General features: G+C 56.1%; 1 protein-coding gene across 2 annotated transcripts in view; it reads right to left on the bottom strand.

Annotated features, from left to right (window-relative positions):
- Positions 1–933: 933 nt before the first annotated feature.
- PTK7 (protein tyrosine kinase 7 (inactive)) overlaps positions 934–27748 on the bottom strand; it is a 36979-nt gene continuing 10164 nt past the window's right edge. For both annotated transcript variants that reach the window (XM_061989074.1, XM_061989073.1), the window contains exons 2-20: positions 12941–13234; positions 12106–12208; positions 11460–11650; positions 10313–10460; positions 9278–9408; positions 8756–9022; positions 8441–8574; positions 7955–8090; positions 7701–7820; positions 7446–7595; positions 7074–7224; positions 6595–6722; positions 6142–6345; positions 3610–3765; positions 3215–3447; positions 2594–2674; positions 2360–2511; positions 2103–2281; positions 934–1932 (exon numbers count right to left, since the gene is read on the bottom strand). In XM_061989074.1, coding sequence (XP_061845058.1) covers positions 1772–1932; positions 2103–2281; positions 2360–2511; positions 2594–2674; positions 3215–3447; positions 3610–3765; positions 6142–6345; positions 6595–6722; positions 7074–7224; positions 7446–7595; positions 7701–7820; positions 7955–8090; positions 8441–8574; positions 8756–9022; positions 9278–9408; positions 10313–10460; positions 11460–11650; positions 12106–12208; positions 12941–13234 — 3119 coding nt within the window. In that variant the 3' untranslated portion in view covers positions 934–1771. The remainder of the gene's footprint in view (positions 1933–2102; positions 2282–2359; positions 2512–2593; positions 2675–3214; positions 3448–3609; positions 3766–6141; positions 6346–6594; positions 6723–7073; positions 7225–7445; positions 7596–7700; positions 7821–7954; positions 8091–8440; positions 8575–8755; positions 9023–9277; positions 9409–10312; positions 10461–11459; positions 11651–12105; positions 12209–12940; positions 13235–27748) is intronic.

Raw genomic sequence — 27748 nt, 5'->3', positions numbered from 1 at the left:
GCTGGCAAGCCCCCTGTGCAAAGCAGCATGAGGTCTAGGGAGGAGAGAGGGGCCCAACAGCAAGCCCTCAGCCACATCTTAGATTACCCAGAGCAAAGATACACAAGACACACCACAAGTGTCAGGAAAGGGACAAACACTTTGGAGAACTCGCCTCTGTAGCCACCAAGCTTGCTTGCACCCAGACCTCCTCTGTTCCCAAACCCTGGACCAAATCTAAGCTCAGAACCCTCTTCATGCTCCATCTGCACTGGCTCCATGGGAAAAGGCTTGGCTCACAGTCATGAGCCAAGGGCACAAGGGTTCTTCTTGTTTATCACAAAGGTATTTGTGATACCCTTCCCAAAATAAGAAGCTGCCAGGACCCTGCCATTGCTCAGGGCCATGTGTCCACATGTGACAGTAGGAGCCCCCTGCAGTGTCCCCCATCCAGATCGGGCCCTGTTGCCTCCTGGCTTAGAAGAAGCAGGAGCCAAAAACCTCCCTGTGTGAAAATACAACCCAGAGCTATCTGCAGAGCTGCCCCAAGCCCCAGGAGAGGGTGCAACCAGCCTGAGCACAAGAGAGAAAGGTTCCTACAGAAGCTTGGCTACCTGAGCTGAGGGGGATGGGGGGTAGCCTGGCAACATGTCCCTGAGCAGCTGCTTGCAGGGAGGGACATTTTCCTGTCACCATGGCCCTCTCGGAGAGTAAACCCATGACTGCTCAGAGAAGCAGTGAGTGCTGAGGCACAGTGACCCCTCAGGGCACAACAGGCTGGGAAAGGCACCTCAGATCCATCTGGGAAGGGGGTGGGAAAGGGTTAAAACACAGGGAGACAGAACTCAGCCCCCAACTCACCCCAAGAACCAAACGTGGGGAGGCAAACAGTCCAAGCAGCCATCTGACAGTGTCATAAAGACCAAAACAACCCCCAGGAAAAAAAAAAGCCTTCTTTATTGAGAGCAGCACATAAAAACCCACCAAAATCCAACCCTTCTTGGCTGCGGTACCCTCCACTCAAGCAAACAAACTAATCCACTCTAGGTTGCATTCCAGTAACAGAAATACTATGGTAGGGACGAGTCAGCACTCTGGAAGAGAAAAGAGGGAGAGGGGCGCTGCCCAGAGTCGTACAAAAAAAAAGGCACAGGGTACTTGGGGAAAGGTTGTGAGCTCCTTCATATGCCAGGCACTTTGTGTTCCTGCTGGCTGGCCTGTGTGGGGGAAGGCAGACATGCCTAGCACAGACGGGCGGGGAGACGCATGGCGAGGGAGCCCGGGCCAGGCGGGCACGCACCGGCGAGCTGGGAGCGAGGGCCTGGGGCTGGGGCCCAGCCCAGGGTGGGCATGGGGGAGCTGGGACGGAGGATCTGGTGCTGGAGCCCAGTTGTGGACGGGTGAGGGGAGCTGGGATGCAAGATCTGATAGTGGAGCCCAGCTCAGGGTGCGTATGGGGGAGCTGGGACGGAGGATCTGGTGCTGGAGCCCAGTTGTGGACGGGTGAGAGGAGCTGGGATGGAGGATCGGATGCTGGAGCCCAGCTCTGGCTGGGTGATGGGAGCTGTGCTCCATCCATGCCAGCAGCCCACGGGCGCCGGGCTGGGCAGGCGGAGAGCAAGAGGTTGTTTTTTGGGCCCCGTGGAGGAGAAGGGCGATGGGGCTGGGGTACACTGGCTTGTGCTTTGAGTCCAGCAGCCGCTGGTGCCGAGCTCGGCGCCGGGGTGTCGGGCTCGGCGAGGGGCCGAGCCGGGCAGCTCCATCCCGCGGCCCTGCCCCGGCCAGGGGCCGCTCAGGCCTTGCTGTCGGGCGGGCTGTCGGCCAGGGCGCTGGCGAGCTCGCTGAAGGAGGGCCGGTCCTTGGGGCTGGGCGCCCAGCAGCGCTGCATCAGCTTGGCCAGCCGGGACGGGCAGCCCTCGGGCTGCGGCAGCTTCGTCTTTCCCGACTGCAGGCCTGAGGCAAAAGCAAAGCCCAAAGGGTCGGCGGGAGGAGGCGGGATGCTCGCTGCGGGGTGCGAGGAGGGCAGCACCTCCCCACGCCCAGAAGGGAGGACGTCACATGGCCCGTTCGGCCCAGCCACCCCAAAGGAGGAGGCAGGGATGGCACGAGGCACCCCAGCATACCTGCTAGGACCTCATCATCCGCCAGCGAGGTGTAGGGCATCTCCCCGTGCGTGAAGACCTCCCACATGAGCACCCCGAAGGACCAGACGTCCGACTTGGTGGAGAACTCGTCCTCCAGCACGGCCTCGGGCGGCATCCAGCGCAGCGGGATCCAGGCCTGGCGGAAGTGGTAGTACTCGCTGCGGGACAGGACAGGCGGGCGGTGAGCCCCGTGCCAGCCCGCCCCCTCCCCTTCCCCCGCCAAGCTCCCGGCCCACCTGTTGTACACGTCCTTGCTGAGGCTCAGGGACGACACCTTGACCTGCCTCTGGGCGCTGACCAGGCAGTTCCTGGCCGCCAAGTCCCGGTGCACGAACCTGCCGTTGGAGAGGTGCTCCATGCCCAGGGCCACCTGCGTGCAGAGAGACACCTGACCCCAGAGGAGACGTCAGCACTGGGCTGCCCTCCTCATGGTCCCCAGCCCCACAGCGCTTCCGAAGCTGCACTGTCACCTTGTGTTTGGTAGTGAGGGGCTGCGGCTTCAGAGACTCATCTTTGCTCTTGGAGATCCTCAGGAACTGCTTCAGGTCCCCCTGGGAGACAGACAGCAACTCAGAGAGGAGCAGCACCCTGCCACGCTGACAGCCACCTCGGTGCCTGGATGTGGCAAGCCCACAGATTCTCATCTCCTGGGCCACAGTCCCTGCCTATCCTCCTGGTCCCTTCCCTATAAGACGAGCCAGTATCTCACTTCTGGGCCTCAACTGGACAAGGTCAAGGCCAGGTGTTTCCAGGAGGTTTTTCAGGCCCCAGATGGGTTTCCCTCACTTGAACTTAGCATTTGCAGCCATTCTGCAGCATGAAATCCCACAGCTTAATTTATTCAGCTGAATCCTGGGCATAAACCAGAAATCAAGAGAATGTGGAAGAGGATGAAGTCACCTCCAGGTCTTGCAGGAGACATCCCACTCCCCCTCCTTGAGACTCCTCCACGTGGTGGGAACAGTAGTAAGCCCACTCTGGTCTCTCTACAGTTCTCTTGCCCTTGCTGCAGCCTGCACCACGTCACACTTGCAGGCCCCATGCCCACCCCTCCTCCTCCTCCCTGGAGGCAGTGCTGGCAGGGCCCTTACCAAGTCCACATACTCCAGGACCATGTAGTGCGGCTCTGCCTCGCGGCACAGCCCCAGCAGCCGCACCACGTTGGAGTGGTTCAGCTTGCCAAACATCTCTGCCTCTCGCCTGAAGTCCAGCTGCAGCTGCTCATCCCTCGTCTGCAGGCTCTTCACCAGCACCAGCGCTTCACCCTCGCCATCCTCTGCACCTTTTGCCTTGGCCAGGAACACCTCACCAAACTCCCCCCTGCCTGGAAGTGTAGAGCAGCACGAGAAGACAGCACATGTTAGGACGCCATATATGACAGCCCGCTGGCTGCAGGGCCTCCTGCATCCCATCTCATTTTCTGGGGTGTGCTGGAGGTTCAGCTGCAGGTTTCCTGTGGGAGTGGGGTCAGGGTGGCTCAGCATACCCAGGGTGGTGATTGTCTGCAGGTTGGAATGTGGGAAGTGCATCTTGTCGGCAGCACTGTGCCGCTTGCTGGCCCCAGAGCTGCTCCCCAGGTTGGTCAAGGCCACTTCTTCCTGGATCTCTGCTGTCATCTGCCCATTCTGCAGCAAAGCCCCACCTGTGAGAGAAGCACAAATGGCTTCAGCATCCTGCCAGGGCTGTGTGGAGAACATCATGCTGGCGATCAGCCTCTCCTGGGCACCCACGGCTGGCTCCAAGCACCCCAGCTTGATGTTCCAGCCCCAGGCAACTGAGTGGCCTCCACACAGTTGTTCCCTCTGGGCTCAGGTTCGGCCCCATCTCTGGCAGCCCCGCAGCCACCCTTGTAATCAGATACTGAGCAATGGCTTTGGTCTCTGAGCCAAACAGCCCCATCTGGCCTTGTCCGTCCCCATGCCACTCAGTCATCCCAAAGGAGTTGCTACATCCAAACTACCATTGACAGAACCCTGCAGAGCAGCAGCAGGAGCTGGAGAGGCAGAGAGAGTAGAGAGGACTCTGCTCACTTAGAACCCCAATATCCTGATGCTCAAGAGACTTTCAAGTCTATCTGGCACCGGCTGCTGCAGCCTGAGACCCTGGCTCCTGCTGCTGCAGCCTGAGCCCCTGGCTCCTGCTCACTTCCCCGCGAGACAGTGATGCTCATGTCCTTGGTAATCTTGGACTTGTCAGTCCAGATCTTTTGCTGCCTGGATTAAAGCAGTGCTAGGAAGCACTGTCCTCACAACCAACCCCAGCAAGCTCTCTGCTTAGGAACTCCACCAGAAATTTCCTCTGGTACAAACAGAAGCCAGTGAACAGGACAAAATCCATAAGGTCCCCCCTCAGCCTTCTCCAGGCTCAACAGCCCCAGGTCTCAGCCTTTCCTCATCAGAGAGATTGGGGGATGGAGATGGAGAGAAGGGGCACTGCTTGCAGCTGTTTGCCAAAGCTGCCAAGGGAGCTGGCAGCAAAGGCAGAGGCCAGCTGCAGAGGCACACCAAGCACTGGGCAGTACAGCCAGAGATACAACGTGAGGCCTGGGCAAAGCAACCCCATGTCCCATGCACAGTGGTGGGCTGAGCCTGGAGCTGCCTGGGCTCTCTCCAGAGTGAGCCCTGTGGACAGGGAACTGAAGGCAGTGGCACAGCTGGGAAGAGGATGCAGCAGAGCTGCAGCACTCTGCAAAGCTGGATGCACCCAGTCCTTGCTAAGGCTCTGCACTGCAGAAAGGCAACAAGTGCCACCTGAAAAGGCACTTGCAGGAATGAGTGCAGAAGAGCTCTGTGTTCCAATGCAGAGCTGACAGGTGACAAGCTTGAAAAGCAGAGATGGTTTTCAGATAACATGTTATGTTCCAGAAGTCCTTGTTGGAGCATGCTATAGATGCTCAAAGCTTTCAGAGATAACAGGGTGAGCTCACAGCAGAGTTCAGGGCTGTTCAGTGAAAAGCCTTCCCTCCAGCACCAGGAGCTGTGAAGCTGTGATTTGAACAGGCTGGCAGAACACTACTAATTTCCTTACATTGCAACTGGGGAACTCCCCTCCCCTGGGCATGCTGGAAAGCAGCAACCATACATAACTCAGCACACAAAGATGGCCACCACATGGGGCTGGGATGCAGGCTGCACAGGAACTTGCCTGTTTCTCACATGGCAACAGCTCTGCCACCAGCCACAGATGAAAACAAGAGCAAGAATCATAGAACCATAGAATCTTAAGGGTTGGAAGGGACTTTAAAAGATCATCCAGTCCACCCCCTCTGCCAGAGCAGGAACACCTAGAGTGGGTTACACAGGAACTCCTCTAGGTGGCTTTGGAATGTCCCCAGAGAAAGAGACTCCACAACCCACCTGGGCAGCCTGTGCCAGTGCTCCCTCACCTGAACAGGGAAGAAGCTTTTCCTTATGTTTCTTTGGAACTTTTTATGCCCCAGCTTACACCCATTGTCCCTTGTCTGATCATTGGCCATCACTGAGAACAGTCTGGCTCCTTCCTCCTGACACTTGCCCCTTATCTGTTTGTAAACATTAATGAGGTCACCCCTCAGTCTCCTCTTCTCCAAGCTGAAGAGCCCCAGCTCCCTCAGCCTTTCATCAGAAGGGAGATGCTCCACTCCTTTCATCATCTTTGTGGCCCTGCACTGAACTCTCTCCAGCAGCTCCCTGTCCTTCTGGAACTGCAGGGCCCAGAACTGGACACAATACTCCAGGTGTGGTTTCCCAAGGGCAGAGTAGAGGAGGAGGAGAACCTCTCTGGACCTACTGCCCACAGCCCTTCTAATACACCCCAGGATGCCATTGGCCTTCTTGGCCACAAGGGCACATTGCTGGCTCATGCTCATGCTGCTGTCCACCAGGACCCCCAGGTCCCCTTCCTCTACATTACTCTCTAACAGCTCATTTCTCAGCTGGTAGGAAGAGTCCTCAGGGAGCTCCCTGCCCCTCAGCCCCTCCAGCCCAAGGGGGTGAGGGGCTGGCAGCAAAGCCCTCACCCCCAGAGGTGCTGGCCTCACCGTTCAAACACTCCATTTCGGGCTCCTCGCCCTCCGGGTGCTTCTTCAGCCTCTTGGCTTTTCTCCGCTTCTTACAGTAGAACATCAGCCCCAGCACGATGATGATGTAGGCAACAGCTGCCCCCACCGACAGCCCGATGGTCTGGATCATCTTGTAGGGAGTGTGGTTGCCAGATCCCTCATCCTCTTCTGCTGATGGCTTGTCTGCGGGGCAGAGAACATCCAAGCCATGAGGGATTTCCCAAATGCTGCTCAGGAACGTGCTGGAGGAATGAGAATAGCAGTCCCCTCCCAATCCCTCCCACTACCACAGTGCAGGCCACGTTGTGCTGTAGCCTGGTGATGGGGTGTCCTCAGCAGGCGTGACCTGGCACCCAGGAGCCATCCAGGGATGGCAGGAGCCCCCCAAGGGATGGCAGGAGGCCATGTGCTTGCGCTGGGCACCTCTCTTACCTACGACATACAGGGAGGCCTCGCGGTGTTTGATGTTGCAGCTGTTGCCAGCGATACAGGTGTATTTCCCGGAGTCCTTGGTGGTGACATTGTAAATCACCAGGGAGCCATTGGGCATGATCTGAATCCTGCCAACCACACAGAGCCCTTTGCAAGCATCAGAAAGCAGAGGTAGGCTCGAAGCACCCACAGCCCCACCATCGCCCCAGGATGCCTCAGCCTCATGTCCCTGGTGCAATCGTCTCGAGTCTCAGGTTGTAACCACGCTCGATAGCAAATGGTTGCAGCTCAACTGAGGCTTGGCAGGCTGTGGCAGAAAGGGTAACCCCAGCACCTGGAGAGTCTAGGCCCTTGGACACGGGGACAACTGTGCCCCACAAGCTGGGAAGCAGACACTGCCCCACTGGCACCAGCGTGCTGGTTGGGCACGGGGAACACCCTGCCACAACACGTTCCAGTTTGGAATGGAGGCTGCGTACCTGGGCAGGAGCTTGCCAGGATCCAAAATCTTGTCTTTCCCTTTCCACTGGATGTGTGGCACTGGGTCCCCCTCTGCCTGGCACTGGAACATGGCTGTGTGCCCCTGGTACACCGTCGTGTGCTCCGGCTCTAGCTTGAAGGTGACGTAAACTGAAAGCACAGAGGCCGACACGGAGGCTGTCAGCTCCTGCGGAAGGCGCTGAGCTCCCAGAAGGGAGCAGCACTGGCACAGTGCCACACGCCCTCTCGGCCTGCACGCAAAGCACTGAGCGCAGGGCAGAGCTCGGGGTCAGAGCAGAGCCGTCCCTCTCCGCAGGGGCACGGCGGGGTGGGCGGCAGCCAGGCAAACCCCTGCTCCGCAGAGCCCTCACCTGCCACCACGAGCTGCACGGTGGCGCGGATCTCTCCCTGCGGGCTGTTGGAGGCGATGCACGTGTAGTTCCCCGAGTCGCTCCTGCTCACCTTGTGGAAGGCCAAGACGCCGGCGTTGTGGCTGACGTGGGACGGCAGGCTGCTCCCATCTGCGGGGCACACCGTGCTGCTTTGCCCGTGGCGGAGCTGGGAGCAGCTCCCCGAGCACCAGGTGAGAAAAGGACTCGGATCCTTCCCTCCACCGCCTCTCTTACCTGTTTTAGTCCACTGGATGGTGGGTTTTTCCCGGCCAGTGGCTGAGCAGGACACGGTCACCTCCTTGTCGAACTCCATGCACTGCAGCGGCTGCGGCGGCGGCGTGAACTTCAGCTTCTCTGCGAGAGGGACACACGTGCTGTCGGCTCACTGCCTGCCCCCAGCCTTGGGTGCAGGAGGCACCGGAGCCAGGGGCATCACACCCGCGCTCTGACAGGCGGGAAGGGAGGCTGGGGGGTGCCTGGGGGCGTACCCAGCACGTGCACGCGCGCGTAGCCCTCGATGCTGCCGGCGGGCGTGCTGCTCACGCACTTGTACATGGTCCCGTCGTACACCTCCACGTTATTGATGCGCAGCGTCCCGTTCTCAGAGATCTCAAACCGCGAGTCCTGCCCATGGGGAGGGAGGGGAGCAAGGCAGAAATGACACTGTCACCAGCCCTTCGGGCTCAGACCTTGGCTTGGGGTTCTTCTTGACCCTCCCTGCACACACACCGTGCCTCAGACACACACAGCCCTGCACAGCCCACAGGGATAAGCTGCAGTAGCATCCCTCTGAGGGACACCTCTCTTGTCAGTGCCCCGAAGCACAGGGCTCTCTGCCAGCTAAGTGGCTAGAGATGTTGTATGACCATACACCAGTAAGACGGGGATGCTGGGCTTAGGAGCAAGGTTGAAGCTGAGCAGGCACCCAGCAGGAACGCCCACGAGCAGGCAGGGGGTTCACCCCACGGCCTCACCTCAGATATGGAGACGCCGTTGCGGTACCAGGTGACGGTGGGTTTCAGGGAGGCCTTGCTGAGGCAGTGCAGGTATCCTGGCTTGCTCTCCTCCAGCTGGCTGTCCTTTGGCATCTCCACCCACTTGGGTACCGCTGGGCACGAGGGCAAGCAGTTATGCTGGACTGCCTGCTGCCCCTTGGGCCAGCCCCCCGTAGCCCAGCAGCCCAGCCACAAGCCATGTGCCTCTCTATCAGCGAGGCATTGCTCCAGCTCACACCAACCCCCTCCCCAGCCCCTTTCCCTGCTCCCAGTCTCTCTCAGGAATGTGCCTACTAGCCACAGTGATGCTCAGCTCCTGTTTCTTCTCTCCGGCCTTGTTGGCGGCACGGCAAGTGTAGGTGCCCGCATCCGCCTCGGTGATGCTGGTGAAAACGAGCTGCTCTCCCTCTTGGTGCACCCTGCCAGCAGTGGGGACTCGCTCCTGGTTCCTCTCCCACCAGACCTGGGGGGTGGGTACGCCTCGGGGGGCGGCACAGGCCACGTGGTGCCCCTGGTTCGCCGTCAGCACCTTCGGGGAGAAGGGTGCCATGTCTTCGATCTCTGAGAGGAGCAACAGACAGCAGGGCTCAAACGGGGCCAACCCAGCAGCAGCACCATCCCTCTGCAAGACACCGGCCGAGGCAGGGAGCCAACATACGCTACTGTGTTTGCTCCCCTCACCCAGGCAGCAAGGATGAGCCACCTGCAGATAAACCAAGCAGTTCCTCCACTTATTGACCCCTTGCCATGTTGTCTGGAGTGCCACTGCAGCTCTGGGACCCACTGCCCACGCTGCCACCAGCCCCAGGACCTCACCTGCTAGCCGCAGAGTCGCCTTCAGCACAAGATCTTTCCCCCTCTGCCCGTGGCCAACGCACTTGTAGACGCCGGTGCTGCGAGGCCTCACCTGGGTGATCAGCAGGGAGCCATTGGCAAATACGGTGGTCCTGGGCACGTGGGGAGAGGCAGGGCTCAGGGGGACATCTGAGGGACACATGGCCAGAGCCACAGCCCTGTGATGTCCTACATGAGCCCAAGAGACAGACTTTGTGCCAAGTGAAAGCTTGGGGGAGCAACACACATAAACTAGAGATGGTGGGACATATGCTGTGTGGAAGGAACGAGCTGAGGGAAGCCTGTTCCTTGAAGAAAAGCTGGCTCCTACCAAAAGATGCATCACCAGAGTGGGCCAGCTTGGAGAAGGGGTGCAGAGGGCACAAGGTGGCGCCCGGGAGCTGCCAGGCCACTGGGAAACTGGCACCCAGATGGCAGAAACTGGCTGAGAAGTGTTGAGGGCTGTGGGGACTGCCCCACACGTAGGTGGGGCTCACAAACATGCCTGGCTCTGGGCATCACCAGGCGCTGGTGCCTGGAGGTGTGAGACAGACAGGGGCCACAGGGGCTTCAGGGGAGGTGTCCCGGAGTCTGGAGATCACCCACCACCAGTGTGCATCTGGGACTGCAGCATGGCCCTGACTCTGGGAATTGTCGTAAGTGGACGTCTGGAGACGTCTTGAGCTGTCCCTGGCTCCAAGAAATCACCACACACAGATGTGTGAGGCTGGGAGACACCCCTGGCTCTGGGGATCTTCGCTTGTGGGCATCGAGGACTGACAGCCCCTCAGATTCATTTGAGGACAAATCACTTACTACGCAGACAAAAGCCACGCACAGGTACCAGGGTCCTGCTAAACCCAAGGCAGCCAAGCTGAGAAACCAACCCCAACGGCCAGCCTGCTGTTGAAAGGCTCGCCCTCGGGCACGGCCAGGGCTCGGCCTCTCTCTGTTCCTTCTGGAACACGGTGACCCCTCTCCTCCCAGCCCTGCCCTCATCACCAAGGTCCCTTTTACTTTGATTTGTTGGTGATGGGGCTGTCTTCAAAGAGCCATTCCTGCGTGGGAGGGGGCACGGCTGCAAACTGGCAGTCAAACATGGCCTCTTCATTCTTGGTCACAATGAGGTCCTGCGGGACGATCACTGCCTGAGGAAAGCTCTCGTCTGCAACGGCACAAACCACGGGAGGGTGAGAAGAGCAGAGCGGCCTGTGGTGTCCCTCTGGGGGAATCCCAAAGAAGAGCTGAGCACACTGCATGCCCAAAGCAGGCAGACATGCCAGTGTGGCTGTGGTCACACAGGAGCTACATGCAGTAGCTGCTCTGGGGAAAGCCCTTTCTCCTTTCAGCAAGTGCCTCAGCACGCCCGTCTCCCAGTAAACAGATCAAACCTGTCCCTGGGATTGCAAATCCCCTTGTCCAATTCCAAATACCTCTCTAAGATCAACATCTCTTGCCCTCCCTGGACCTTGCCTCTCAATGCCAGCAGGGCTTCTCATCCCTGTGGCACAGGTAACAAAACCCACAACCTCCAGGGTCCAAACCTCGCTGAAGGAGGGAGGACCCTGGTGCTCCAGTCCCAGAGATGACAGCACAGACCTGCTCCAGAAAGAGGCAGGGACAAATTTAACACCTGTATAGAATCACAGAATCATTTGGGTTGGAAAAGACCTTTAAGATCGAGTCCAACCCCTCCCCTCACACTGCCAAGCCCACTACTAACCCATGTTCCTCAGCACCTCAGCTACATGGCTTTGCAATATCTCCAGGGATGGGGACTCCACCACCTCCCTGGGCAGCCTGGGACAGGGGCTGACAACCCTCTAAGAGAAGCTTTTCCTACTCCCCAATCTAAACCTCTCCTGGTACAACTTGACCCCATTTCCTCTTGTCTTATCATTTGTTATTTGGGAGAAGAGACCGACCCCCACCTCACTACAGGCTCCTGTCAGGTAGTCCTGTCAGACTGATGATGTCTTCCCTCAGCCTCCTCTTCTCCAGACTGAACACCCCCAGCTCCCTCAGCTGCTCCTCATCAGACCTGGCCTGGTGTGTCAGACCTGTGTCTAGCCAGAGGCTTCGCACAGGGTTACACGAGGCTGACACTTCCCCTGCAGCCGTTAGCAGAGCTCTAAAACAGTTGAGCAGCCGAGACGCAACTCACCGATGATATTGAGCGTGAAGTTGTCGCGGCTGCAGACGGAGCCGACGGCACTGCGGGCGCAGCAGTAGTAGAGGCCGTTGTCGTCGGGGCTGGCGCTCTGCAGGGTCAGCGTTCGCTCCTTGTTGCTGACGGCATAGGCGCTGCGGCCGTCGGGGATGGGGCTGCCGTCCCGGAACCACTGCCACGTGGGGCTGCAAAGGCAGAGCCGAGAGCGTGAGTGCGTGCAGGGGCGCCGGCGTGGCTCCCCAGACAGCATGTGTGCGGAGGAGACAGCCCGGACATGGCCCCTTTTCCCTGGCTCTCCGGCCCCAGCACACACACGAAGCCATGAGACATGCAGCCGAGTGGACGGGACATGAGTGGGAAGCGACGGCGAGTGACGGCGGCACACGAAGCAGCTCAGCGACCGGGCCGTGACGGCCCGTCCTTACTGTGCTCCTCGCTAGGCGGCTCCGAGGAAGCCATTTTGCCTTCTCCCCCGGTGCTCAGCCACAGGCTCAATCCTGCCTTTCGCCTTCCCTAGACTCTACCGAGTCCTCGCAGGAGAGAGGAGAGAGAGACAGAGAAAGAGAGAGAGGGGAAGAGCAGGCAGCGGAGGTGCAGGGGGACCCCCGGCAGGGCCCACTCCTTGGGAGGCAACCCTTACCGCGGGTGGCCGTCGATGTGACACCGCAGCACCACGGCGGAGGAGGGCTGGATCTCAGCTGTGCTGCCTGGCTGCTTCAGCACCACACTGCCTGTCTCGATCCCTGGGGGATCAAAGAAAGTCAGCACCGCTGGCTCTCCAAACCTACAAAACCCAGGTGGACGCTGACTCGCTTAAAAACAACCCGCCACAGAGCAGGCTGCAAGGGCCTGAGCATGCTTAGAGACACGTAAGCCCTCATGCCAGCGCAGAGTAAAGAGACACCCACCCTCCAAGTGTCTCACTTTGCCCTGCGTGGCTGTTCTCTGTGGGATAAGAGGGGGCTCTGGAAGGATCTGCAGTGCTCCAGACACACGGTGTACTAACATCTCCATTTCGTATGTACAAATGGGGCAGGTATCAGGAGAAGGGAAGAACTTTTTCCCCGAGAGGATTGTTAGACACTGTCCCAGGCTGCCCAGGGAGGTGGTGAAGACATTGCAAAGCCGTGCAGCTGAGCTGCTGGAGGGACATGGGTTAGTGGTGGGCTTGGCAGTGTGAGGGGAGGGGTTGGACTCCATGGTCTTAAAGGTCTTTACCAACCAAAACGATTCTTTGAAAGCATCTCTGAGAACCTGGGGGGTCATCAGAAGATACCAGTGGCCTAGAGGGCACGAAGGACACGGTAGCTGGAGAGAAATCCCACTTGCACGGTTGATGCCGTCCGAACCTTGCCTGACTCCCACCCTTGCGCAACCTGGCAAAGCTGTTTCTAGTCTCAAGCCCCTCCCAGGGAGTGCTTCACCCTCTCCAGGGTGGGCAGCCCGTGCCTGGCCGCCCTCACCCCCATACTCACACTTGATGTTGAACGAGGCGTTGGCCGTGCGGGCCTCCTCCCCTGTCAGCGAGTTCCTGGCTACACACTGGAAGTCCCCGGCGTCCCGGTGCCGATCCACGGCAGCAAACTGGAGGTTGCTGCCTTCCTTGAAGCGCTGCTCCGTGTCCTCAACGGGGAGCCCATTCTGCAGCCACTCGAACTGCACGTCCGCCGGCTCCTCCACCTCGCAGCGGAGGATGGCGCTGCGGCCGTGCAGGGCGTCCTGCGAGTATGGCTCCTTGGTGAAAAGGATCTTTGCCTGAGCGCCCACAGCTGCAAGACAGAAAAAGGAGGGCACGTTTAGGGCATGGGGATGGTGAGATGGGAGTATGTGCTGTTCCCAAGGGAACAGGCGAAACTGGTCTCTTGGCTTGTATCAGAAATAGTGTGGCCAGCAGGACCAGGGATTGTCCATCTGTAACCAGCACTGGTGAGGCTGCACCTTGAGTGCCGTGTTCAGTTCTGGGCCCCTCATTACAAGACAGACACTGAGGTGCTGGAGCGTGTCCAGAGATGGGAAACGAAGCTGGGGAAGGGTCTGTAGCACAAGTCTGATAAGAAGCAGCTGAGGGACCTGGGGGTGTTCACTCTGGAGGAGACTGAGGGGGGACATGATCAGTCTCTGCAACTACCTGACAGAAGCCTGTAGTGAGGTGGAGGTTGGTCTCTTCTCCCAAATAACAAATGATAAGACAAGAGGAAATGGGGTCAAGTTGTACCAGGAGAGGTTTAGATTGGGAGCAGGAAAAGCTTCTCTTAGAGGGTTGTCAGCCCCTGTCCCAGGCTGCCCAGGGAAGTGGTGGAGTCCCCATCCCTGGAGATATTGCAAAGCGTGTAGCTGAGGTGCTGAGGGACATGGGTCAGTGGTGGGCTCGACAGTGTGAGGGGAGGGGTTGGACTTGATGATCCTAAAGGTCTTTTCCAAGCAAAATGATTGTATGATTCTAAGTGTCATGTTAGGAGAAACACACCCCAAAGCACATCTGATAAAAACAATTCCCGAGGAGGTAGTTTACACTAATCTATGCTCAAATTCCACTGTCCAAGCTTGCCAGAGGCCAAAGAGAGACCTCTGCTCCCTGGGGCCAGGGGCAAGAAGAGGGAACTCACATGACCCACTTCCAGCCTGTGTCTCGCAGCTTATGAGCTAAGTCAGTCACCAAAACACCAGAGCAAGCAGCTTCCTGGGCACTTCAGCTGTTTCTCTGATCTCCTCTTGTCCTGTTTTTTTTGGGACATGTCCTAAGTCTCAGCCATGCATGATGATTGTCCCAGATCAGAAACGCTCACAGACTGTTTCCAGACTTTCCTCAAAGCTTCTCCCTCCTTGGGATCACATCTTCAACTTACCTCCACCTACTCAGAAGTTACCCAGGGAGGAAAAAAACTGGTCTAGAAGAAGGACTACCCATGGGAATAAACACAGCAGCTGCTGGAGCACAGCACAAGAGGGTGATGCAGCAGTGACACTCCAGGCTCTTGCTGGGGACTCAGCCCACTTGCAAGGAGGAGCAGAAACAAGAAACCACAACGGGTGACCCCGTGGCCTGACAGCAGCTGTAGGGTGGCTCTGGAGGGCTGGAAGCTTCTCTCTGTAAGGGTGAAAAAGCCAACGCATCCTCCTCCACACACTAATCCCCAGCCAAGAGCTCAGGGTCCCGGAGACAGAGCAGACAGTGCTTCCCTAGCACTGCCTGACGTGGCTGCCAAGGGCCCAGGCGAGCAAATTGCTCAATGTGGCTGGTGCGTGGCCGCAAGCAGCCAAGCAGGCGCTGGGCTCCCGGTACCAGCTGGCCACAGAAAGGACAGCAGACAAAGAGCAATTCAGCACATGCTGAGTGCTGCTGGACTCTGCTCCCAGCACCATGCTCTACAGGGAAAGAGGCCAAGGCAGGCAGATTTCGAGCATCTCGGAAGCAATCTCTCACGAGGGCGAAGAAGAGAGCAGTCAAAGCACCGCGTCCCCAGCACTGCAAGGAAAAGGCTTCTGAAGGTGGTTGCTTTCACCCAGAGCTAAGAGGAGGAGATCCTGTTCTGAGGGGGATGTTTTGAAGGGAGCAACTAGATCACCAGAGAATCTCACAAGCTCTTTCCATGCTGGAAAGCCTTTGGAGCCCACTGTGTAGTGTGAGTGCCAAACAAAGCCTCGCTCAACTGCAGCCCAGTGCCAGACACGCTTCCAGCACAGCGAGCCAGAGCTCTCCTGCTCACAGCAGCAGCAAGAAGACACAGGAGCTCATCCAGCACTGCAGATCCCCAGGATGAGGCTCCAATCTCCCAGCTCCAAGCACAAATCGGCCAGGAGCTGGGGCACATCAGCCTGTGTCTGCTAACACCCTTTCCCCATAGTCCAGATAGAGACAGAAACAAAGTCCTCCCACCGTGAAAACCACAGAAGCTTCTTCCCAAAGATGCTGTGGCAGAGGAGACAGCAGTCCAGAGCTCAGAGGTCCTTCCTGCTTGCAGCTTTTGCAAGGTGGGCCTGTGGAGTCAATCTAATCTTAAGTCACCCGAAAGAAGCCACAGGGAAGCGAGTAGCGAGGAACTGGGAGGTCACGGGATCAGCAGTGCACCACGACCTACAGCAGGGCCTCGGATGTGGACCTCACTGCAGCCTGGCTTTCTACCTTCAGCACACACACAATTGTGCCACTGACCTTGGTGGCAACATTCCCAGGGGATTGTCCCCAGCCAGGTGAAGTTCCATAGCTCCTGGGCAGACAACTGCACTCACAGCATTTAAGGTGACCAGCAGTAGCCACAGACTAACCCTTGTGGCCTGAGTGACAGAGTTGGAGACAGTGCCTCAGCCCTGCCTCCTGGGTCTCATGTTGAGCTCAGCCCCATCTGGAGCCACTGTGCTCCCAGGGGCAGCATGTACAGTGAAGTGTCCATCATCATCTGCCCTGCACCTCCCAAAAAGGTAAGAACTGTCCACCAGTCTGGGACAGTCGTCTCATCAACACCACAGGATGAACAACTGGTACACACATCTGGTTCCCCACACATCAGATCTGTCTCACCAAGAGCACTTGTCAGGGCAGCAACCACCTCCAGCCCAGGGAATACACAGCTATGTGCTTAGCTGCACAACAGCTCCAGGCTGTCAGGAGCAGAGCTCATGCCAAAACAGGCTGCTGAGACAGACGGATAGGAGCAAAGGGAAACAGGACAGTCAGTTCCACTAAGGTTTGAACCTAGAGAAGCTGGATCTGGCCTTTTCCACAGATATGCTTCAGGGCATCATCTCCACTCAAACCACACCTGGATGGCACAAAACATGTGCAAGGTGACAGTGTGCATTACAAAGCTCACGAAGGATCAGTTCTCCTCCTGGGGTTCTCAGCATCCTAAAAGCTGTCAGAGGCTACTAGTCATGCTAATGCTGGAGCTAGTTATCAGGGACTTCCCTCTGAAGGTGTAGGCAATTAGGGTATTAAGACATGATATTTTAAATTAGATGTGCTTCAAGCATTAAATTGTCATCATTAGCAGTATAAAACTAAACAGCATCAGAACTGCTTTCACTGCCAACACGAGCACATCTCAGCACCGGTCAGCTGAGAGCTTCAGCAGCCTCATCACATTCACCTGCTGCCTCAGCATTCCCCATGGCCATGCAGGAGGACACAGCTCTCTGGACAGGGAACATGATGAAGGCTTGGCACAAGCTCCACATGGGAAGCAGCGATTTTACAAGGTGTCAGAGAACACTGGACTCCAGCTCCTTGGTGAAACAAGAGAAACTATTATGGATACAACCAATTCAGCTCAAGCGAGATCCCTGTGATGAATGTCTCATGAACACAAGTGCCAAAGCTAACTGATAAATCAGCGTTAAAGTGCAATAAGAGCTATAAACTTGTAGGGTTTTTTTGACAATACCATTCAAGGTGCCATGGATTGACTGGCTGCACATGCTGGAAAACATAGTCCCAACTACCTATCAGATTTGGGCTGCAAGGAAAGACTGGGAGCAGCTAGATGGAAGCCTACCAGAAGTCCAGAGCTGGCTACAGCTTTTCACAGTACTCTAAATTCAGAGTTTGGAGATGAGAAACGTTTCACTTGCCCATAAAAGTGGTGCAGCCCTGGCCCAGGAAAGGGCTGGAGTCAGCAGGCTTAACGCATCCCCTCCACTTCATCTGTGCTCTTGGGACAGAGGCTCAAGAAAGCTGTCCAAGCAGAGGGCTATCTGTGTGGGATGCCATTATACCAGAGTCTGGTCCTGTATAAAGCCAACAGACATCACTACTTGGTACTGAATGAAAAACACAATGCCTCTGGCTTGTTGCAGTCATTCATGTAGAGGCTCTCCCAGCACCAACGCATGGCAGAGCCATCGTCATGCATGCCTCAGCTGTGGGAGGCTCCCAGAGCTGCCTGATTGATGACAGCCTTCACACCAGCATGCTTCTGCTGTGGTTTTATGAGCTAACCTGGGCTGAGACACATTGCTAGGAGCTGCTGAAAGAAGTGACTCTTTCTCTTCCTTTAGCAAGAACCGCCCCAAAAAGTACCCAGCAACACTAATTTTGTTGGTAGTCAGCTTTAGTCTCAAATGTGTGCACTGGCAAACACCCGCTCTCTGCATGTGTATGAGACACAAGCCACCCCAAGCTGGGAGAAAAAGAAACCCTCAACACATGTTTCTGGCTTAAACCATTTCAACTGTGGCTACAGAAAGCTTTTCAGGAAAGCTTCAGCCAGATTAGATAAGTGCTTGCAAACACCCAGTGGTGTTCTGCCCGAAGGATATTTAACTGCAGTGCAAAACCTTCCTGTTGAGGTAACAGATGAAGGTTAAGTGAATTACCTAGGGAAGTCACACTGGTACCTACAGGTCCCCAAGGTATCATTCCCACACACCACAGAGCAAATCATCTGCAGGGAGGAGACAAGCAGGACGCACAAGGATGGGAGAGGAGGCTCAGATCACATCCCGCCTCTGACAGTATACTTAAGGCAAAGTCCTGTCCTTTGTGCAGGGATCTTCCTCTGCTCAAAATTAACTTCATTTATTTAAGGAGGCAAATAGCAGCTTCCCAGGAAATGCACTCACACTAAGAGCTGCATCACCAGCCTGAATTTCTACCAAGTTGTCGTGGTTTACTCCCAGTGGGGCACAAAGTCCCACGCAGCCACTTGCCCGCTCCCTCCTCATCATGGTGGGATGGGGAAAAGATAACGGAGGGCACTGTGGGTCGAGACAAGGACAGGGAAGGCTCACTCACCTGGGCAAAACAGACAGGACCTCTCAACTTGGGGAAGAAAACAACTAACTTAAGCCACCACCAACAAAAACCCACAAAAGCAGGGTAGGACAACGAGGAAACACAACCAGCCCCGTAAGACAACCTCCCCCCTCCCCTGCTACCAAAACCAACCCCACACAAACGCATCTCCTTTCACTCTTTGAGACTAGTGTGTCCCCAGGACTTGGCTCTTGTAGCCTCCTCCAAAGGCCACAGTGGGCTGAGCATGTGCAGAGCATTTCAGGGTGACAAAACCAGCGAAGCCACATCCAGGACAGACTTTGTGAGCAACCCTTTGAAGTTAAGTCACTGCTGCCTGAAGCTCTGCAGAGCAAGTTTTCAATCCTATAAGCTTGCCAGGGAGCAAAAGGCTCCCCACATCTCTGGCAAAGGACACCCAGCCCAACAGCAGCCTCGAGTGCTGTCACAGCATTACTGCAGCAACTTGGCAGCAGGATGCAGCACAGCCTGGGAATGGCTTTGGTTTGGGGTTGTCTTCCAGAGCTAGAAAACTGAGGGACACCAGTGTTCCTGTTTTCATCAGGCAGAGATGTAAGAAAATGCACCAAATGAGCAATAAGGATCTGAGGGAGCCATGGCAGAGCTGGAGGCTAGCACAGGCAAATTCAGGCTGAGGTTTTGGGGGAGCCCACCTGGGGAGCACCAAGTTTGGGACATCTTGGGCACACAGGGCTCTTGGGGAAGGAGGTGGCATCCAACTGCCCAGCCCTATGTCTCAGTGCTCACTTCTGAGGCTGGATGCTGTCCTCCCACGCTGTGCCATGGAGAAAGAAGGGCAACAGGCTACGAACCTCACAGACTGCAGATCCTTGTGGGGTGCTGGGCTTTGTGATCATGGAGACACAGCCAAAGAACACATGAGGTGGCAGGACTTGCCCCCAGGGGATCAGCCATCTCTAAGGCTGCAGCCTAGAAGGTCTGTGGCCCTGGGGCAGCTCTGGTAGTGAAAGCACCCATCCCACCTTCTGCTTCACAACAAGAGGACTGAGAGCACCACAGATGCTGCCTGGTGAATCCCTGCCACAGCAGCAAGCCTAAACCTTCACACTCATCTGTCAGGCTGCAAGGGCACGAGGCAGCATCACAAACCAGGCCTTGATCTGAGCTGGGCTCCCCATATGTTGCTTTAATACAGTCCCACACCAGCACTGGCCTGGGCACACTCCAGTAGTCCAGCAGAGCAACTGTGCAAGCTGAGGAGCCCAGGCAACATATCTCCCGCCCTGCCTGACAGGCCAGTCTCTCCCACATCTTGAAGCAATCCGAAAATCATTGTCTCCTTGCCTAACGACATCGCTTGGGAATGCAGCCTCAACCACAAGGCCTCGGGCTGCCACGCAGCCCCCAGATCCCCAGTGTCTCCAAAGCCATCTCACTCACCTACAGTGGTGCTGGGGAAGCAACAGGCAAGCTCAGCCAGGGTGGTGGTGAACGTGTGCCACAGAGTAGTAGTCCCCTGCCTGCCTGGGGCACTTGCACACGTGTCAGTTGTGGCCTGGATCTCAGCAGGCCATGGCTGACCTTGGCAGGCAGAGCTGGATGCACACCACAGCACTCTCCAGCCCCACAGGAGATCCACCCTCCCCTCAACCCCGAGCCACCCACCCTCAGGCATGCCCTGTGCCCAGCTCCTGGGCACCTCCTCACCGAGAGGAAAGCTCTGGACAGAGGACAGAAAGGGAAAAGGAAAGGATCCATTTCACTTTGTACCCAAAAGAGTCTAGGTTACCAGCCCCTTGAGACACCACAGCTGATGCAAGGATATGAGTAATCCCAAAGCTACTTGCAACCAAACAAGGAATTAAAAGCACGGGGATGGGATTGGGGAGAGGGTTTTGTGCAAGTTTAGGGTTTTCTGGTTTGGAAAGCAAGCCCAACACTGTGGGGCTCCTGCAGTTTGCAGCCCAGCCCCACTCTTTAGCCAGGCCTCAGGAGCATTATTCTGCATACTTGCTTCCAGGGGCACTTCAGCAAAGATGCTCTGCATCTGGAAGAGTAGATAAAACGAGCTACAACCTTACCTACAGTGCCCAGGGCAACTAAATCCAGAGAACCCAAACCATATCCTTCCTCCCCACATGGGAACCATCCTCCTCCTCTTCTCCCCTGCCAGCTGGAGGCCTATTGATGGAGGGGGACAGTTGGCTTAAAGGAAACAAATAAAGCAAGGACCCATAGGTACTAGGATGTGATGGAAGGAGCTAGCTGTGAAACCTAGCACAGCCAGCTCCCCCAAGGAGTTCTTCTGGCAGAGGATGCAGCTGGCCAGTGTCTGTTCCAGCCTCTCAAAGCAGAGATGACATCAAATCCCAGAGCAGGGATGCTCACAGTTACCCCAGCTCCACTGTGGAGCCAGTGCTGCCTGGGGATGCAGAACCAGCTTTTGAGTTTCAGCTCTGAAGTGGGAGCTGGACGCATTTACACCACCAGCTCAGCACCTAATTGGACAGAGAGCTCGAGAACATACTGCTGAACATTTGTTTCCCATCTGTTTAACAGTTAGCAAAGATGCCATGTTCCCCAGGAATATGCTACAGCACACAGGCCAGGAGCCTGCTCTCCTTGGCTCTCCAAACCTTTGTTTCCCTGGGGCCCTTTGCAGCACCCAAGGGGCAGGATCCCCACAGCTCCCCTAGGGAAGGCTCTAGCTACTTTGCAGTTGCTTTTGCATTTTCCTGCAGAGAGGAGGCCGGGGATACAGCTGGGAGAGAGGAGTGACCCCTCCAGAGATGCCCTAGTCTCCACCACAAGTTGAGGTGGGCAGCAGGAGTAGCTCAAGTCCATTCCCAGGCTGCAGTCCCTCAGCCTCAGGCTGAAAGAGCAGGAATAAAAGACACTTTCACCTCTGGATGTGTCAGCTAATGAACAGAGCTCAGCAAGACAAGGTGGCAGGGAGAACTTCTTGCCACCTCAGAATCCATTGCTGATGTATCACCATATCACACTATGACCTTGATGCTTCTGCCACTGCCATTGCTCAAATCCCTGAGGAAACAAAGGCTCTGCAATCAACCCAGGCTGTTCCTCACAGGAAGATCTGGATGAGCTCCATAGACCTATAACAAGGCAAGGAAGACACAGGCAGAGCATTGCTCTGAGGCTGCCATTGCATCCTTCAGCAGCATGCTGAGCTGCTGCCAACCCCAAGCAAAACCAACAACCCAGGCCACGGCTATGAAGAGGACCTGGCTCCCTGAAACTCCAGGGGCAGAGCTAAGGGCCACAAAAAAAGGCAGTCCTTGAAGGAAAAGAGCATCACACCTCAGCAGAAAGGACTGACAAGCTCACACTCATGTCCCATGTCCCAGAGGAGCTCAACACAGGATGGACATGGACAGCCCCAAACACTGGACTGATTTATCACCGGGTGCTCTGGGAAAGACAGCGAGCCAAAGCAGACTTCCAGTGTCAAAGGCTTATGTTCAGAAAAGCCCACAACCTGTGCTCCATCCCAAAGCTACAAAAGGCACAGGGAGGATTTTGTTAGGCTGTGGGGTCCTGGACTCTCACAGGTTTCAGTAACACATTCCCAAAACACACTGTCAAACAGATCTTGTCCTCACAAGCAATTTACTAGACATCATTGTCTGCAGGAAGCAATCCCTTCAGTTGCCAAGACCTCAGGAATGGCTCCAATGCTGGCACTTTGTTTGCAGCCACTCCTGGATTAAAGAGCAGCAGACTCTGGGTTCAAGCCCCACTTTGCTTCCAAAGGCTGGGCAAGCAAATCACCAGGCTGGAGAGTCCTGAGCAACAAAATCAGTGGGGTGAAGTGACCTGGGCAATGAAATCACTGGGCTGGAGCATCCTGAGCGGTCAAATCACTGGGCTGAAGTATCTGAAGCTTCCTATTCCAGAAGCAGCACTGAGCCTCCTGTGAGAAGGCTGCTCTGCTGCAGGCAGGTTTAACTCCTCATGTGCTGAGTGTGCAACTCCCAGCAGCAGCCAGGCCCATGAGGGTTTGGCAGTAGCTGCCATGAGGGAGCATCATCCCAGTCACCAAAGCTCTGCAATTCTCACCCGACAGCCTTTCCTTTGTACTGCAGCCAGGCACAGCACACACAGCCCCACTGTCCCTGTGACACCTGGGCCCCAATGGACTCCACACATCCTTTTTTTTCTCCTCTTTTCCCTGTCCACAATCATCATCCCAAGTTGTCAGCAGGACTTCTTTGCTTGCCTGCAGTGCCAGGGCTCCTTCCAACCTAGCCTCTGCTGCAACAGCCACATCCCCAGAGAAGCAGGCCATCCCTCCCCAGGCCAGGGCAGCCATCAAGAGCTGCACACAGTAAAACCACTTGCCTGGCCTCTCGTCCTGCCCTCTCTGCCTGCCATCACTGGAGCAGCCAAGCAGCACACAGTACCTTGAGCCCACCTCCTGCTCCCTGTGGCAGCCTGAGGATACAGGCTGCCACGGGGCAGGTAACACACGTCAACATCTGCTCTTTGTCCTCACAAGGCTCTTGGTGAGCACAGGGCCCCATACAGACCTCCCATTCATGGGCTCCAGCAAGCCATATGTTTCCTGGCAGAGTTCATTATAAACATGCTCCTATAAAAGCAGATTTTTGGCATGCCAGGGCTGGGAACAACACATGGGTCAGCTTTTCCTCCCCTCCTGGTCACAAACACAAGAACAGGCAGGCTTATCTGCACCAGCTGAAGCTGTAGAAGCAGGCAAGAAAAATCATGAATGCTTAAAAGCAGAAGTAACCACCTCCCTGCCTCGTGGGTCAGTCCCTACAGCCACATAAAGCAGCTGCTGGGAGCACGCCTGCTCCGCACACAGCCCATTCCACCTCTTAGCAGATACCAGGCAAACTGCAGCCAAGCCAAACACACTGAGAGATTCCCATCTCCAAATGATTTCCAGCCAGCATGTTCCTCTGGGCAAGGAGTTCCAGTTGAGAAAGCCTCTCAGACGGGTAAAGTTGCAATAAAACCCTCTCTCCCACCAGGCCAGATGGAAATGGTTTGATGCAGGCAAGGAGCTCTGAACACAGCAGTCTTGGTCTGATCAAGCCCAACATCTGGAAAGTCTTTGGGCATCCATCATATAAGCCTTTTAAAACTAAGTCACTTCCCATTCCAGTTAAAGTACAAACAAAAACTCACTCTGCATCCAGGGGAGAAAACCCAAATCCTATTTGAGTCCCCAGCACAACCAGCTGGGCACGAACCAGCATTTCCAAGGAATGCTCAGGTGGAGTGCCCTTGGCTTCGTGTTCCCAGCACAACTGAATGGGCCCTACAGTTGTACCACATACCTGGATCCAACAGCCCTGCTCTGAGAGCATGGGCCTGCCCAGATGGTCTCTGAGCCTCTCCCTTTCAGGGTAGTTTGCTCTGGGCTTGCAGGAGATGTGCTGTCTTCACGTCACCACTTCACACCAGTTATCAAACTGCTATACATCTATCACTTCTCCACGTGGTCCATGGAGGGCCAGACACATCCAATTAACCTGTAGCACAGCCATTTGCATCCACAGGGAGTTTCACTAGCAAAGCATCCAGACAAACAACCTTCCAGGTGGGATGTACTGATCCAGAGGGGCAACCCAGGATGGAAGAAGGGATCAGCTCATCCCAAAGTACTTGACTGTTTCACTTGAGTCCCACATGGAAACTGCAGAGCTGCTCCACTCTTTCCTCACCTCCACCCCTGCTGTGTCAATCCAAGATCACACCTGCCCAGACCCTGGGCACCTTCATGGAACCCCAACAGGAGCCCTATGATATGGCAGACATAAGCTGTCCTTTGGCTGACAATTGCTCTGCAACAGGCCTGAGCTCGCTTCTGGTGGGACACAGCACCTCTCCCCACTGCCCTCTGCACGGAGGGGGGACTTTTATACACAGGCTCCATGTAAACACCATGAAGCCAACCCTTCAAATCAAGCTTTAGAATTAGAAACAGCAAAGCCACAGCCACTTAGCACAACTCCTACCAGCCTCCCCACACCTCTTCAGGAAGGCTGTAAGCTGGGGGAGGTGGGATTTGGGGTTTTTTTGGCAACCCTCCCTGTCCTTCTAGGCCCAGAATTTGGGGCTAAAGCCCAAATTCTGAACAATTATGGCAAGAAACCAGAACAAAAGAGGTGAGGTTTGAAGGCTGTCAATCAACTACTGGAGCAAACACCAAGGCAGTGCTTGCAGTAACGTGTTGGGTGCAGGTGGCTATGGGAAGAGCTCCTTGCCACAGTGGGCAGGGAGCTGCCTGCAGCCTCCACTGCACTCAGTCCCAGTCCCAGAACAGGCAGGAACAGCTCATACATGTGCCATAGGAGAAAAGAGCAGAGAAAAACACTCAGTATGAGGACAGTAAGCCTGGGTCTGCAGGTGCTGACTCCCAAGAGCTGCTGGCATGTTCCAGGATGGTCAGGCTATCCTGACTGGTCTTGAGGGTTTGAAGGATGGATCTGGGCTGAAGTGCTAGCTGTGTCCTTACCCCCAAATCTCTGCTACCATCTCAGCACCTTGTTCAAACAGAGGAAGGCTGGAGCAAGCCACAAAAGTCTCAGTGGTAGCTAACCAAGCTTCTTGGCTCCTTGCACCAACTGAGGCTGTTACCTCAGAACAACTGGCCTTGGTCCCACTGGAAGCCCCTCATTTGTCCTGAGAGCACGCTGACAGCACTCTGAGCCACGACCTGCAACAGGGCTGCACCCACACTCCTGGCATCCTCTGCAAGAGGAGGCATGGGCATCTCTGGAGGACACACAGTTGGTCCCAGGGTAAGGAAACCATTCTGCTGGGCCACTGAGGCAAGAGAAGCCCAGGTAACCCTCCTGAGCCGTCATCCCAGAGAACCAGCCCAAGCCATGAGTGCTAAAGTGCAGCTAGGTAGGGGATAGGGCAGAGTTAGCTGCCAGACCACAGCTTCTCCTGCCCAGACACTCAGGGCACAGGCACACGCTGGCAGCTGTGTGCACTGCTCAGCCTCTGGCTCGCAGAGAAGAACGGTCAGGCAAGGGGGTCTGTGTCTGCCTGCTGAGCAGCAGTGGGACCTCCAGGAAAGCCAGGACAGTATCTTGGTGGCAAGAAAACAGAGGCAGAGGACTGTGTGAGCCAGGAAGGCCATAAACCCAGCACAGGAGCTGGGAATCCCAGCAGCTCAATTAAACCATCTTTAACAGTGCACTGGCCAAAGGCTCCCGAGCAGCCATCGCCAGCTGCATTGCCAAGTGCCAGTGGGAAACACAAATGCTTCGAGGGTGACTCAGCACCAGCAACAGGCTCACTGCACCCACCAGTCCTGCCAATTGACTCTCCCAGGCTTGCTCAGAGCCCTTGAGCCCTTCCCTGGCTTCCTCAAAAACACTGATTTACGGCTGACATGTGCTGCTGGCAGCCTGTGGCAGGCTGGAAACACAGCTGAGCTGCAGGCCGAGCTCCCTGCCTGCCACACCAAAGGTACTGCACCTTTCTCCCACGGAAGGAAACATGTTAGAGAGGTAGCAAGTGGAGTCAGGATGAGCTGTTGTGTTCCCTATGCAGTGGCCTCAAGGGATGATGCTTCTCCCACAGTCTAAGCAAGGAGCGTGTGACAATGTGAAGGTCTTTATCAAGCAAAACCCCTCTGGTGAGAGAGGAGAGCCTAGGTGGTGGTGAACAGCCCCAGGGAGATCCTGCCAGTGGGGAAGAGCTGCAGCAGAGCTGGATGAAGGCTCAGTGCTCCTTGTCCCAAGACTGGAGGTGAGACCCTGCAGCAACAAGGTTTTGTTGCTTCATTCACAAAGTCCATGTGGTTCAGAACTCATCCCCTTGTGGTAGCTGGGGCCAGCACCTCCAGGTATCAGACAAGCACTTGCCACTACACCCTTAGACCCCCGCACTCAGGCTGAGGGCTGAACGCTGGCATTGCTGTGGCCATCCCCAAACCCAGCCAGGAGGAATTCCTCCACATCAGCATTGGCCTGGCTAGGGCTTCATGTTTTTCCTGTTCCAGCTTAAACACTGTTCCAGAAGATAATGGGGGGAAAAAAAACCAGAACAAGCTCCATTAAGCTGCCTGGCGCTTCCCTTCAGTGAGCAGGAGCCCCAGCCAGCCCGGGGAATGGAAACTCAGGCTGCACGGACACACAAAAAAAAGGGGGCGGGGGGAGGCCAGGGCAAGGGAAGCAACGTGCAGAGAAGCAGCACACACATGAGGCCTCCAAGCAAAGGCAGACGCTTCGTCAACACACTGTCAGAGGAGGCAAAGCTGCTGCTCAGAGCTTGCTCCTCGCCATGTAGCGAGGCCACGGGTCAGTGCTAGGGCCGAGGTTGCGCTGGGCCCAGTATCCTCCTGCCAGCAAGTCTTCCTTCTCACAGCATCCCAGGTTGGCAGGGGTTGGAAGGGACCTACAGTGATCATCCAGCCCAATTCCCTGCCAAAGCAGGTTCTCCTCCACCAGGTCACACAGGAACGTGTCCAGGCGGGTTTAGAAACCTCCAGAGCAGGAGCCTCCACACCCTCCCTGGGCAGCCTGTGCCAGGGCTCCCTCACCTCAGCACCAAGGGAGTTTCTCCTTGTGTTTAAGTGGAACTTCCCATGTTCCAGCTTGTGCCTGTTGCCCGTTGTCCTGTCACTGGGCACTAGAGAACAAAGACTGCCCCTGTCATCTCAACATCCACCCTTTAGGTATCTATAAAAGCAGTGATGAGGTCTCTCCTTGGCCTTCTCTTCTCCAGGCTAAACAGCCCCAGGTTTCACAGCTTTTCCTCAGAGAGATGCTCCAGTCCCCTGATCATCTTGGTGGCCCTGCACTGGCCTCTCTCCAGCAGTTCTCTGTCCATCTTGAGCTGAGGAGCCCAGAACTGGACACAGGACTCCAGATGAGGCCTCACCAGGGCAGAGTAGAGGGGGAGCAGAACCTCCCTTGACCCGCTGCCCACACTTTTCTTAATATATCCCAGGATGCCATTGACCTTCTTAGCCACGAGGGCACAAGTCTTCCAGGAGCTGTTTCTCTGCACGCTGCCACCAAACCCATCAGGAGGGGGAAAACCTCCCCAGTCCCACCCAAACCCAGGCTGACCCTTGGATGTGCTCAGTCAGGACATCTTGCAGATCTTGCTTTCTGAGGGGGCCAGGCAGGAGGGTTACAACCTCACTCAGCAGACCCCAAGCTCGCCAGCAAGCTCCACAAACACCCTGAGAGCAGCAGAGCAGAGAGAGCAGCTGGGGACGAGGGAGGGGAGAGGACAAAGGGTGCAGACAAGAACTCCATCTACATCCATGCAAGTACCCTTGGCGTCCCCCTGTCCATTTTGCGGACAGCTATATGTTTACACAACCTCCAGGGACTTTAAAGCCCACCCACAAGTAACCCTCCAGGCCTGAGGCACGCTCTGAGATCTGGGGACAAAGGGACAGCTGCGCTCCTGAGCCTTGGCGTGCAAGGAAGCAGACAGGCAGCTTATTCATCTCCCAAGCCCTGCTCTGGGATAAATATTTTAAATCTCTCTCCAGGTCATGGTGGTGTATTTCCAGCTAAGTTTCCCTTAGTTATCTGCCTACAGAGACTCA

This window comes from Colius striatus, chromosome 2, assembly GCF_028858725.1.
Source record: "Colius striatus isolate bColStr4 chromosome 2, bColStr4.1.hap1, whole genome shotgun sequence".
Lineage (NCBI taxonomy): Eukaryota > Metazoa > Chordata > Aves > Coliiformes > Coliidae > Colius > Colius striatus.
The sequence above is the reverse complement of the archived record's forward strand: the minus strand, read 5'-3'. Positions and strand labels throughout refer to the sequence as shown.